At 31.3% G+C, this 14,045-nt stretch overlaps 1 protein-coding gene across 1 annotated transcript; it reads left to right on the top strand.

Annotated features, from left to right (window-relative positions):
• The first annotated feature begins 1,750 nt into the window (after positions 1 to 1,750).
• LOC114742149 (lipid phosphate phosphatase 2-like) lies at positions 1,751 to 5,396 on the top strand. Its single transcript, XM_028930411.1, has 7 exons — positions 1,751 to 1,759; positions 1,797 to 1,884; positions 1,997 to 2,106; positions 2,234 to 2,327; positions 2,792 to 2,980; positions 3,078 to 3,137; positions 4,902 to 5,396. The coding sequence occupies exons 1-7, from the start codon at positions 1,751 to 1,753 to the stop codon at positions 5,048 to 5,050; spliced, it is 699 nt and encodes a 232-aa protein (XP_028786244.1). The 3' UTR covers positions 5,051 to 5,396.
• Positions 5,397 to 14,045: the final 8,649 nt, after the last annotated feature.

The following is a 14,045-nucleotide window of genomic DNA, read 5'->3' as shown; positions in this document are numbered from 1 at the left end:
TTTTCACCTCCTCTTTTTTCTCAAATCCGCTGCTATTCTTTTTTGTCATTCTCAATCTTTTGCGTCCAAGACTAACAATGAATATATACAAATATTTTGCATGTAGGGACAATAATCCATTTTATTTTTTTATTTTTATCATACTTTTAGAAGTATAAAATTTTAACAAGCATATTGAAATTAACGAAATGATATGTTATAATTAATAAAAATTATTATTTAAAATGGATATAATTTTTGTGTTACATGCAGGTATGGTGATTAATTATTTGAGATTCATAAATTAGAAAATAATAATTCTAATTTAAATATTATAATAAAATGATAAAAAAATTTTAAATAAAGAGATAAGAGCATATTTATCACTTTATAGCTAGTTCTCATTCCACGCTCCTTCTGAACCAAACAAAAAATATCCCTTCTTATCCCTTTCCTTTGAACCAAACAAAATCATAACCCCATTTGGCCAATTTCCCTCGTTTCCTCTCCCCTCTTTTTAATTAACCTCCTCTTCCCTTCTTTCTATTGAAGCAAACAAAGCCTTAATTTACTAATCAGGACCTGATTTCCATTTTGGCGGCTCACGCGTCTCGCGTATAACGCACGCGTCTCTTTTCCACTCAACGTCGTCTTTTGTTTTTTCAAATCCATCGTTGATCGCCGCCTCCTTCTCACACTCCTCGCCTGCTTTTTCCTTCTACGTTTGAACCATCTTCTTCGTAGCGCATTTCTAATCGCTCCCTCAAAATTCAATTCTCACATTCCTAACTACCCCGGATTCCGCGCTGGTTTGTGCCTCTGGTCATTCATCTCTCTGTTCTCTCGTGCGCATTGTGTTCTCTGTGTGTTTTATGAAAAGAAATTACGAGCTGTTTTTCGTTTGTTTCTTTCTTGGCATTCATCTTTACCGCTCTTTTTTTCTAAAGCTGCATGCAGAGTCCATTGCACATGAAACTCCTTTAAAATAAAAACGGTGGGAAGATCACTGAATGGGTTGTTCCATTTCAATTAGGATGTTTGGTGATTGTACAGTTTGATATGTTTAGTTTGATTATGGATTAAATTAGTATTTCATATTCAGGCAAAGAAAAAGCATTTTATAACTTGACTAAGCATATGTTTGCTTTTGTTTGAGCCTTTTTTGCTTCTTCTTTTTTTGTTGCCGTGTTGAAAAGTTGCATTTTCGAGTTGCTGATAGAGCATTTGGTTTTCTCCTATCTTCTGTTGAAGTATGTTCTTAAAGTCTACCATCTGTGTCTTAGATTATGATCCAAATTATTCTGGCCACAATGGCAGTCCCCCGCTTGTTAGTCTCTGTTTTCCGCTCTGTTCTGTTTTGATGTTTTAACTCGACATTCTTTTCTAAACACTTTAAGTTTGTGATGTATCTTTATTCCTTTAATTTGTGGCGATTTAAATTTTGAAGAAGTTTTTCTTATCGTCCTATTTTGTCATTTGCAGAGGAAAATGCCAGAAATTCAGTTGGCTACGCACACCATTAAATCACATGGAGCTAAAGTGGCAAGAATACATTTGCATGACTGGTTAATTCTTTTGCTTCTTGTCGTCATTGATGTCATCTTGAATGTGATAGAGCCGTTTCACCGCTTTGTTGGAGAGGGGATGCTGACTGACCTCAGATACCCAATGAAAGATAATACCGTCCCCTTTTGGGCTGTCCCGGTTTGTCTTTCTTTGAGGAATTGTTTCATTCAAAAATGAATTTGCATCTTATCTTGGCCTTTGTGGCATGATCTGTGTAAATATGAACTCTTGAATTTTAATTTCCTGGATAGATCATAGCGGTATTGCTGCCACTGGCGGTCATTCTTGTCTACTATATCAAGCGAAAGGACATTTATGACTTTCATCATGCTATATTGGGTACATTTTTTATGCTTTAAAAGCCTTTTCCGTCTATCTCATTTGTGCGTCACTCTGCCATAATTTTTTTTTTTTTTTTTTAACATTATGTGTTGCCAAATGCACTTTTCAGGGCTTCTATTTTCTGTTCTAATTACTGTGGTGATAACTGATGCTATCAAAGATGCTGTTGGACGGCCACGGCCTGACTTCTTTTGGCGATGTTTTCCTGATGGCAAAGGGGTGGGTTCTTTAATTTATCAACTAACCATTTTTTTCAGAAACAACAATAATGTTATTTCCATGATGCACATTGCTTTAGTTAAGTTATCTGCACAGTTAACACGGCGTTAGCGCATGAGATGTTCAGGTGTTTGATCCAATAACAAGTAATGTTTTGTGCACTGGAGATAAGAGTGTCATCAAGCAAGGACACAAAAGTTTCCCCAGTGGACATGCCTCTGGTAAGTAATCTGATGGGCCTATCTGCAATGTACCCTAGTTTAAGGGTATTGTGTTATGTGGTTGACAGAAAGTAGGAGAGACATAGGATGCCATAACAGCTATAAACTAGCTCATATCGTAACAGACTATCCTCACTAACTAACTAGCATTCTTTTTGTCGTTAACACATCATATTGTCGCTTAGTTTTTTGGTTACATTGTTTAAAACCTCAGATCTTCACTTGCCTAACCGCAATCATATGCTTAAATTTCATAAAGTGCTTCAAATTATCCCAAGTTCTGGACCATACATGGATTAACATGTCCAGTGTGAAGTTACTTTGGATAATACTAGAAGAGAATAACACTGTCATGACTCAAATTGTCATTGAGAAACAGGCTAGCTACAAAAGTAAAAATAAGTTACAAGCTTCTTGAGCTGCCTCAAAATAAGCTAACCGCTATTTAATTGTTCTTTATGCAGGGTCTTTTGCTGGTCTAACCTTTCTTGCATGGTATCTATCTGGAAAGATTAAGGTATTTGATCGTAGGGGTCATGTTGCAAAGCTCTGTATTGTTCTCTTACCAATCCTCATGGCAGCTATGGTTGCAGTCTCACGTGTTGATGATTATTGGCATCATTGGCAAGATGTGTTTGCTGGAGGTCTAATTGGTGTGTTGTTTGTGGTCTGAAAATTCTTGTTTGTATTTGACTAATTATTCACGCTTGCGTTTTTCCAAAATTCCTTATGTGAACTTCTTTTATGCAGGAGCGATAGTTGCTTCTTTCTCTTACTTGCAATTCTTTCCTCCTCCATATGATGCAGATGGTAACGCACATTGAATTGTGGTGACAGGCTGCTTTTGCTCTTTCTTTCTTTGTTTATTTTTTTGCCAACCTGCTCTTCTTCTTTCAACGTATATGTTCTGTGATAGTACTTTGGTTCAGTATGTTAAAGTTGTGCTACAAAGAAACATGTTAATCATCCCTTGAGTTGAGCCTGTTATAGATATTAATAAAAACCGATCATGAAACCCTTCTTAACTGCTTAGGCCTTGGCTTGAAATTATCCTAAAATGGTATTAAAGCTTTTAAGTCTGAGTGGACAAGAGTTCAATGGTTGTTGTTCCCATACGTTCTGTTTCAAGTTAAAACTATAAAGAAATGTATGATCGCGCGTTCCATTAACCACATCTATAATTTTTTTTTTTTTTGAGTTGAATTAACCTTGACCATGCTAAAGGATGGCGGAATGTTATATCTAAATTTCCATCCAATCTATTATCATGGAAGTTGCCTCTAGCATCATCTTTAAGTTATGGAGGAGCTGCCTTATGATTTTAGCTATAAACTATGACTGTGATGTTGGATTTCTCTTGAATATTTTACACTACATCTTCTCCTGGTACAACCTTTTCAATAATTTTTCATAAAGCTATATTAGTAGGAGTATCTAATAATGTTTATGTTTGCTTTTTATATTTTAATTCCTTGGGGTGCTGAAACTTTGAAGGACTGATGTGATTAGCATTTGTTTTGCATCTGGATAATATTTCTTTGAGCTTGACTATGCTGCAGGTTGGCCTTTTTGTTTTTTGCATGGTCAACTGTTAATGGTATATTTAGGATCCATTTGGATTAGCGATTGGAAAAATAGCTTATTGTCAATCTGAATTTTGAAAAAGTGAGATTGAGTAAAAGTTAAATTGGGTGATGTGAGTTGTGTTTGGATTGGATTTTGTAAAAGTTAGTTTGTGAAAGTAAGTTGTTTGGATTATGGTTGAATAAATAATTTTATTTTGTAAAATTACCAAAATGAGTAAGACTTTTATTAAATAATTAAAAATAAAAACTATCAACTTACATAATATAATAATTTTAAATTATTTATAAGCTCCTGTTGATCTCATATATTTTCTTTTATTTTTTTTATCATTTACTATAAGAGCATATTTGAAAATAAAAGTATACTTCTAGTGGCATATTTGAAAACAAAAGTATATTTCTAATTTTTATTACTTTCAACTAATTTTAGCTGAATTTTTGTTATCTATAGATTATTTATTTGAGGCCTATAATAAGAATTATAGGAGGTAATAAATTTCTTAACTTTTTCTCTCTCTTCATGTTTCAAGAGCTATAAATTATAAGTAGCTAGCTTTTACTTATAACTTATTGTAATTTTTTATACAAAAGTTAGATTGCTCAATCATTAACTTAAACACCACAAAATTTTTAAGCATGTTTATGCTTTAAAAAAAGCAACTTATTGCCCTCCAAACGCTGAGCTAAACAGGCTCTTAGCTTGTGTGGCTTTCATTTATGTGTTTAGCTTAATGTTATTGCCAACAGATTAAAACACTGTATGGTGTTTATAGCAGCACGTGTTCAAAACATTCCATCAACCTACACTAAATGTTCATAAATATTGTCACTTAGGATTAAGTTTGAATTTTGTGTAAAGGCCTTGCTAGTTGTTAAACCTGGCGTCTACTCTCTTGTGCTCCACTATGTCTTCTCCGAGGGTCAGGCTGTTGATATATACGTTCAGGACTTTCTAATATCTATATCATTTTCACATATTTGTGTATAGGCTGGGGCCCTTATGCATATTTTCAGATGTTGGCTGAATCTCAAAATGGTGCTCAAGTTTCATCTACGAACAATGACATTATCAGCCCACAGACTGGTGAGATCCATATTGTAAGTATTCCGCCTCAACATGATGGGAATATTGGTTGAAGCAATAACTGGGATTCAAGTTCGACTCCTATATTTGATGGATCACAAAATGCAAGGAGACAAGGACTTTAGTCTCTTAGTGAAGAGACACGTGAAAAGATCAGATGTGCATATGGTCTGCAGATTTCTGCTTCTGTAACTTCCTGGAAGACCTGAAATTGACATATGCTCATTTCCTCAGATTAGATAGGATACTTCCAGTGTTTGAGCTCTGAACAAATGTGATTCTGAGATGATTACAGAGGAGTGTATGATTTTTGAGAAGTTCCTTGAAGAAGGGGCTAATACCATGTATCCTAAAAATCAATCAATTAAAATAAATCATAAAAATATGATACTTTTGTCATTTTTATCTCTAATACCATCATTTTCAATTCAAATTAATGATAATAAATGCAATTTAGCCTACTACGCATGATAAAATTCCCAAATAAGATATGAAAAACTATATTAAGATAGGGACTTCTCGGCGGCTGGCTTGGAATAGCAGGTGTGAAAAAAAGAAAAGAGGGGGTGGGCGAGCCAAACCAAGAAAAGATACACCACCATGTTTAGCCCCTTTAAATTATTTGTGATCCTCAAAAAGTCATAACACGTGGAGGGATATTCATTCATGTCTGCATATTTCTGGGAACGGCCTTGACTGGGAAGGGCATGATCCAATCTCGCGTTTTGCTTCCTTAATCATTATCTTGTTAATTATTATTCCATCCTGCAAATTAAATTAACTTCTCCTGTTCAGTCTAATTGTAAAAAACAATTTGGTGTTTAATATTGGACAATACTGCTAACTAGTTTGTTATTTATATTCAATTGTCCATTAATCTCGTAGCTTTCCACCCATCTCTTAAATCGTCCATGCATGTTAGGTTTTGACTCAATAGGCATATGCCTGTGTTACATACTTAAACGCTTGAACTTGGCTTCTTAGCTGATGTAAGACATTCTTTCTCTGTTTTTTTTTTTTAAATTTTTTTCAAAGCAAATTTCATCTTGTGTGATTCCAAATCCAAGGAAGAAATAAAAAAAATTAATAAAAAAAAGATAAAGCATTAAGCACTTGAATTTTATTTTCCTAGTGCATCCAACACCCTAATCATATTTTTGAAACGCATTCAATATCATGATATTATTTTTTTTAGCTATATTGAAAACCCTAATATTTAAGGCATTTATGCACTAAAAATAAGATCAGTATGTTGGATGTACCAAGAAAAACAAAATTATCATGAAAAAATAGGATGCTAAAACCATTTTTAAAAAAATGATCGAGGTGTTGAATGCACTTCTTGTTTTTTTTTTAAAAAAAAGGTAAAGATGTAAAAATAATGAGAGGAGAATAAAAGGCAAGAGCGTGTTTGCCTTCACCGTTCAGCCAAATGTTTAAAATGACAATATTATGGAGAATCATTGACTTGGGTTTCGTATAATCAAAAGGTTTTTAGATAATTCTCCGCCAGATGCGGCTTCTATGCTATGAATATTTCTAACGCATTATTAATTCTTAAATGTTTTACGTAATGAGACCATCCACTTCACTATTATTTTACTCCTCCGGTCCTTAATATAGGAATATTTAATTAATTTGAAAAAAGTTAGCTAAGTTAGTTACTCATAAAAAATATGACATGTTTTTCTTAAAACACCATAATAATCGTTCTTAATATCTTCCCTCCCTCTTCTACTTGATTATGGTTGATGGAGTATCCACCGGGGTAATTTAGAAAAAATTGATAAATATGAGAAATAAGGTTTATATTTAGGATCAAAATCAATTTAATAATTAGGTCCTATATTAACAGAGAAGTACTTTTTTTTTTGGCATGAAGGAAACTCACCACTCATATCCAATGCTTTTTTTAGATCCTGCCCCTTAACATGAGTTAGATATCCGAACAATTGACAAATATGGATTTGAGAAGTGAGAGTATGTCATTTAAAGAGTTACCTTCTTAACTAACAAGTGAGTTTTTTGGGATTCAAACCTATGTTATCTTTTTTAAAGTTAGTAAAGCTACTTACCACCTAGATCAACGCTTATTAGTAATTATATATATTTTGAAAAAATAGTAAATAAAGACCCTTAATATGTGAAATTGTTATTTGGATCCCTCAATTTGGAAAATGGTTTCAGAACACTTGGTCCTATATTGCAAGTATGAAATCTCAGTGAAATGTTTGAAATCACAACTTAGATATGCTAGATGACAAGTTAACTATGAGACATGACAAGTTCATTTTGGCAAATAATGATTTTAGTAGACCAAATAACAATTTGCTTAAGGATATACTAAATGACAAGTTGATCATAGGAAATGACAAGTTCACTTTAGCAAATGACAAATTCAGTAGACCAAATCATAACTTGGCTGAGGGGTATTTTAGACATTTCACTAAGATTTCATATGTACAATATGGGACTAGGTCTTCTGAAGCCATTTTCCAAATTGAGAGACCCAAATAGTAATTTCACATATTGAGGGTCTTTATTTGTCATTTTCGCATATATTTTTTAATCACATTCTCCCAATTGTACACATGCCAATTAGATATTCAAGGTATATTATAAATTTAAATTGAGTTTAAAATTAGTAGGTTAATTAGTTAGAGTTTTTCAATATGCAGGTATATACCATTTTTTCCCAATAATATTCTTTGAGAAATTGCATGGGAAATAATAAGTGAAAAGCAATAAATACTTAAATAAAAGCAAACTATTGACTATAATAAAGAAAAAAAATTACATTCCTCCCATAATCTTATTTGTTCTTTATTGCGATATTCATTATGCTTTTATTATGTGTTTAATTTTTCATTTTTAATATCCAACATGTTTAATAAAATATAATATCGTCTGGGAAAACGAGTCTCAAGAATGGAAGAACAATTTGAGAAGTTATTTTATTTCCAAAGACCTCAAATTTGCCTCTCACTTAGTGCCATTTTATCAGGTAAAATACAAATTATTTCCCATTAAAATAGTGCAATTTTATAAGTTGAAGGATATTTACTATTATTTATTGCTCAAACAGTACAAATTTATAAGTAAAATTACGAGTATTTACTACTTGGAGTCCTTAAAGCATACTTTTAAATTTAATCCTTAAACATACCTTTTCTCCAATATAGTTTTACCTATGTAGATACTTGCAATGTATACTACCTTCAGTCCTTAATATAAGACTTTATTTGACTTTTATTTTAGTGTTAAATATAAGATCCCAATCCACTGTCTTTCATATTTATGTATTTTTTTTTCAAAATAATCATTCTAACAATGATAGTTATAGCCAATACACTTGATTAGCAATGATATTTTAGGAGAGACAACACTTATTTATTACAAATAACTAACTTAACTTATTTTCTTAATCTTCTCAAATTAGTCAACTAACTCTTATAATTAGGATCGGAGATAGTATCATTTTGTAGGAAGGCCAGTGCCCCTTTCCCATATAACTTCTTCCACCCCACCATAAAAGAACTCGTAAATAATGTTAATTAATTAATTAAGCTGTAATTAAAATATCCACTTAAAACATTTATGATTAAAAATAAAAATATACATATTTATTAATAAACATGATCGTTTGAGACTTTAGGTAACAGTTCAAACCTCTTTACTTAAATAGGCTCATCTGTAGGATCAAACCAACACAAAATATAGGCCTCTAACAGACCTCTAACCTATTTTGACCCTGTTAAACAAGACGTGTTATATTTATAGTTTCGTAGCATATCCAAGCTTTTCCTTGGCATTATTAGTTGTACATGCTAAATACGCTGTAGAAATATACATACATACATGCATACTTAGAATTGTATTTCAAAACATCTAGAGGCATGAGCATATGATCCTAATCTATTAAAAAACATTATAAAAAAAAAAGTTAAATTCAACAAATTAATAAAAAACAATGGGAAGAGAATAAAAAGTAAGAGCATGTTTGCCTTCATCGTTAAGCCAAATGTTTAAAACGACAATATTATGAAGAATCATTGACTTGGGGTTCATATATAATCAAAAGGTTTTTAGATAATTCTCCACCAGGTGTAGCTTCTATGTTATGAATATTTGTAACACATTATTAATTCTTAAATGTTTTGCGTAATTTGACCATCCACTTCACTATTAAATTATCTTTTCTTTTTTTTTGCATGAGGGAAACCTACCAGTCAGTACCTGAACAACTAAGTAGTCTGGATTTAAGAAGTGACTACCTCCTTTACTAACAAGTGAGTTTTTTGGAGTTTAAACTTATGTTTTCATTCTTACATCTAGTAAAACTACTTACCACCTCGATCAACACTTATTGGTAATTAGCGTGTTTTTAATCACACTCTCCCAATTGTATGCATGCCAATTAGAGATTCAAGGTATATCATAAATTTAAATAGAGTCTAAATTTAGTAGGTTAATTAGTTAGAGTTTTTCAATATGTAGTTATATACAATTTTTTTCCAATAATATTCTTTAGGAAATTGCATGGAAAATAGTAAGTGAAAAACAATAAATACTTAAGATAAAAGCAAACTATTGACTATAATAAAGAAAAAGAATTACACTCCTCCCATAGTCCCATTTGTTCTTCATTATGATATTCATTATGCTTCTATTATGTATTTAGTTTTTCATTTTTTTTAATGTCCAACATGTTTAATAAAATATAATATGGTTCGGGAAAATGAGTCTCAAGAATGGAAGAACAAATTCAGAAGTTATTTTATTTCCAAAGACATCAAATTTACCTCTCACATAGTGCAAATTTATCAGGTAAACTACAAGTATTTCCCATTGAAATAGTGCATACAATTTTATAAGATGAAGGATATTTACTATTATTTATTACTCAAAAGTGCAAATTTATAAGTAAAATTACGAGTATTTACTACTTGGAGTCCTTAAAAAAATACTTTTAAATTTAATCCTTAAAAATAATTTTTCTCCAATATAGTCTTATCTACATATAAATACTTGTAATGTACCATTCTGTAGAAGGGCCACTGCCCCTTTCCCATATAACTTCTTTCCCTTCCAGTATAAAAGAACTCCTAATGATAATGTTAACTAACTAATTAATTAAGCTGTAATTAAAATATCCACTTAAAAAATTTGTGATTCAAAATTAGAACCGTCAAAACGGGCTGGGCCCATCGGCCAACCCGTTTAAGTCTTTTTAAATAAAAGATTGGGCTTGTATTTAAGGATGCTGAAAACAAAATTGGGTTTAAAAGGGTTAACTCTTTAGGGCTCAGAAATAAAAAGGCCAGCCCTTTTAAGCCCACCTAGTTTTTTAGTTATCAAGATATTTATATAATTATGGATTTGTTTTTTTATGGATAAGTCTGAATTAGAAAATTATTTAGAAGAACTAATATTTAATCCATATAATTGAAAACAATTAGATGTCTTGAACTGGTGGAAGGACAATTAAAATCAATTTTCAATTCTTTCAAAGGTGACAGTTAATATTCTTAGCATTTCAATCACTACAGTAACTAGTGAATCTTTTTTACTATCGATTCACATGTCTTAAAGTATAGAAATTTTCTTATTCTAACAAATATTTAGGCTCTCATTTGTATTCGTAACTACTATATAGTTTTACTTTAGACAAAGTGATGAAAACAAAAACCTTGATATTTTTATCATGAAAAAAAGCACACCTCTAGTGAAGAACAATCAAATATTCTTGATTTTGATGATGGTGATGAAGATGAAGATAATAATTATGTTGATGTTCTTAATGTTTAGTTGCTTGGTTTTTATCATTTTGCTTTCCCTATTTTATTTGGTTTTTCTTAGTTTGGATAATAATTCATTAATGTTTGATGTTTTTCTTTATACATCATCAGTTTATTTTACTAATATTATAATTTGAATAAAAAAATTTAGAATTTTTATTGTTTTATTTTTTTTAATTTCAAAACGATTAAAAAGAATTTAAATTTTAAAAAATAACATAAAAGGGCCAGTCCTTTTAGGTCCTGAGTCCACACTTCCGAGGGCCGGCCTTTAATAATATGGTAATTTTAAGGCATGCGGGTTCTAAAAAACCAGTCTTTTTAAGCTTTGGTTCTTATTGACAGTTCTATTCAAAATTAAAATATACTGTTACTCTGACTCTAAAATACACAATATATTAATAATCCATGGACCAACTGGGACGGGTAGCTGCGGTTCAAAAAAACCGGGACGGGTAGCTACTAGCTAGGCGTGTGGCGTGTGGTCCATTATTCGGTTGCCTTTCTTTGAATTGAATTTTGTTTTTGTTTATCTAATCCACAGAATTTCTTGGAGATTTCCTCCAAACAAGCAAGGTATCTTAGCTGCTTTTTATTTTTTTTAATTCCCCTTTTTCAGAAAAAAAATTTGATGATGGCACTCACGTACAAAAAAAAAGTTAATATTTTTACTTTTGAGAAATTTAGAGTGGGGTAATTTTAATATTTTATTGAGTGTATATATTAACAACCAACTATCTAAACCTTGTTAACAAATTTTTATTTATTTGGGTGAACAAAACTACCTAAAGCTTGTTAACAAATTTTATTTATTTGGGTGAACAAACTTTATTGAAAATTTCAAAATAGAAATAACGAATATGAAAATATAAAGGGAAAGTGCCAATTTAAAACCTGATTGGAAAATTAATGCTAAATAAGAACTATTCCATTTGTGGAAAATTGTAAAAAAATCATAAGTTTCCTTAGTAAAAATAGAAAGTTTAAAGTATTGAGGATGTTCTTATTTACTATTAAGTCAGGCCTTGGATTAATTCCCTTTTAAGTATATAAATGCATAAACATATGAATTTAAATTTCTTTGGACATTAACCCCTGCGTATTAAAATAACAAGAAGTAAGTAAAAAATAAAAAGTGATTATAAAGGAATAAATAGTTATGTTTTTATTTAACTATGCCACAACGTGTATTTTCCCCCCTAAAATGCCTCAATTAATTTTAAAATTTTAACAAATATTTAACGAGACTCATAAAACCCAATTATATATAGCGAAGGGCATGGTCAAAATGTCGAAGTGGATAATTAGTCTCTTATATTCGGATCTCTTGACCTAATTTACAGTGATTAAAAAAATAAGTAGTTTTTTCTTTTGTAATTAACATGTCAATAATTTATGATAATTATTCTAAAACACCACTTCTAAAACACCTTTCATTTATTAGACTATTGACTTCCAGTGCGTTAAATAGAGAAACTTAAAATTAAAATACTGAACGAATACGTGCATTCATGGAAAATTGTGGATAATTATTGGGTGAAAAACAAATTATGATTTTAATTTTTAAAATTTATTTTACTATATACAAAAAAAAAAGTATATAAGAAGAATTTTATATCAAACGCAAAACACTTTTTTAATGTACTTTAGCCAAACATTTAAAAAAATGTTGATTGTTTCACATTGAGGATGATTAGAACTTAAAATAGAAAATCTAGCAATTTACAGTTTAATTGGTTAGGCCGGATGTTGAACTAATAATATAATAATTAAATAAAATTTTTATAAAAATAACTGTACATAATAATATATATGAAATAAACTCATAATAAGTTTAATAGCAAACATAATAACATTATCATTTCGGTCTTTAATATATGCGTCACTTGTAATATATTTTTGCATAAGAAATGTATTAAATTGATAAAAAAATTTTAATTTTATTCTTATTAAAAAAATTTCCCCTCACACTCACAAATCATTCTTATATTTTTCTATTCTTTCTTTTATGAAATAAATAAGGGTGAAATTGATTAAATTGGATCTGAACTTAAGAACGTTTAGAAACCCAAAAAAATCCAAATAATTTGTCTCTTATCTTCCCACTTAAAATCCAGTCAATGGTTATATAATACGTTAGTTGAACCATCTGGTTTTTTTGACACTATTGTCTGTTTCCCGGCCGGCTGGCCCTTCAATATTATCACAAACGGGAAGAAAAGTTGTTCAGATTTTAGCAGAAGCCAAGGATCCTGTCTTCTTCTTCCCTGACTACTTTTTCCTTCCAGTGCTCACTAATTAGGAAAAAACACAAGAGCGATCACACCTTTATCTTGCTCTAATCAAAACCTGATTTCCATTTGGTGAGGCTCACGCGACTCATAGGTCCACATATGACCCACGCGTCTCTTTTCCTCTCCGCGTCGTTTTTTCTTTTTTAAATCCATCGTCCTCTTCGCCTCCTTCTCAAACTCCTCGCTTGCTTTTTCCCTCTACGTTTGAATCTTCTTCTTCGTAAAGCATTTCCAATCATTCCCTCAAAATTCAATTCTCGCATTCCTGGCTACCTCCGATTCCGTGCAGGTTTGTGCCTCTGGTGATGAACCTCTCTGATCTCTCGTGCGCATTGTGTTCCCTCTGTGTGTGTTTATTAAACAAAATATGAGCTTTTTTTCTTTTTTAAAATTTGTTTCTTGGCATCCCTCTTTCTCGTTCCTTTTTTTTTTTCCTTTTTAAAGCTGCATGCAGAGTCCATTGCGCATGAAATTCATTTAAAATAGAAACAGAGAGAAGATGACTGAACCGTCCGTTCCACTTCAATTAGGATGTCTCGCGATTCCACAGTTTGAGATATTTTTACTACGCATATGTTTGCTTTGTTCGAGACTTTATTGCTTTTTTTTTTTTTGGCTTCCGCTTTGAAAAGTTACATCTTCCGGTTGCCGATCGAGGATTTGGTTTTCTCTTATCTTCTGTTGAAGTTTGTTCTTAAAGTCTACCATCTATATTGGATTATGATCCAAATTATTCTCGGCACACTGGGAGTCCCCTCCTTGTTAGTCTCATTTTTCTGCTATGTTCTGTCTTGATGTTTTAACTCGACATTCCTTTTATTTTCTTATTACTTTCAATCTTCGATGTCATTGTATTCCTTTAATTTGTGGTGATTTAAATTTTGAAGAAGTTTGCTAATCTTCCTATTTTGTCATTGACAGAGAAAAATGCCAGAAGTTCAGTTGCCTAGGCACAC

Source organism: Neltuma alba, unplaced genomic scaffold, assembly GCF_004799145.2.
Source record: "Neltuma alba isolate B1F8T4 unplaced genomic scaffold, ASM479914v2 tig00003664_pilon, whole genome shotgun sequence".
NCBI lineage: Eukaryota > Viridiplantae > Streptophyta > Magnoliopsida > Fabales > Fabaceae > Neltuma > Neltuma alba.
Note: the sequence above shows the minus strand (reverse complement) of the source record. Positions and strands in the feature narration are given on the sequence as shown.

What these genes read in the sequence shown, in the direction of transcription:
- LOC114742149 (XM_028930411.1), top strand. An exon ending in CTTTCATCATGCTATATTGG is followed by an intron (nt 1,885 to 1,996) that starts GTACATTTTTTA and finishes TGCACTTTTCAG; the next exon opens with GGCTTCTATTTTCTGTTCTA. An exon ending in CCCCAGTGGACATGCCTCTG is followed by an intron (nt 2,328 to 2,791) that starts GTAAGTAATCTG and finishes TTCTTTATGCAG; the next exon opens with GGTCTTTTGCTGGTCTAACC.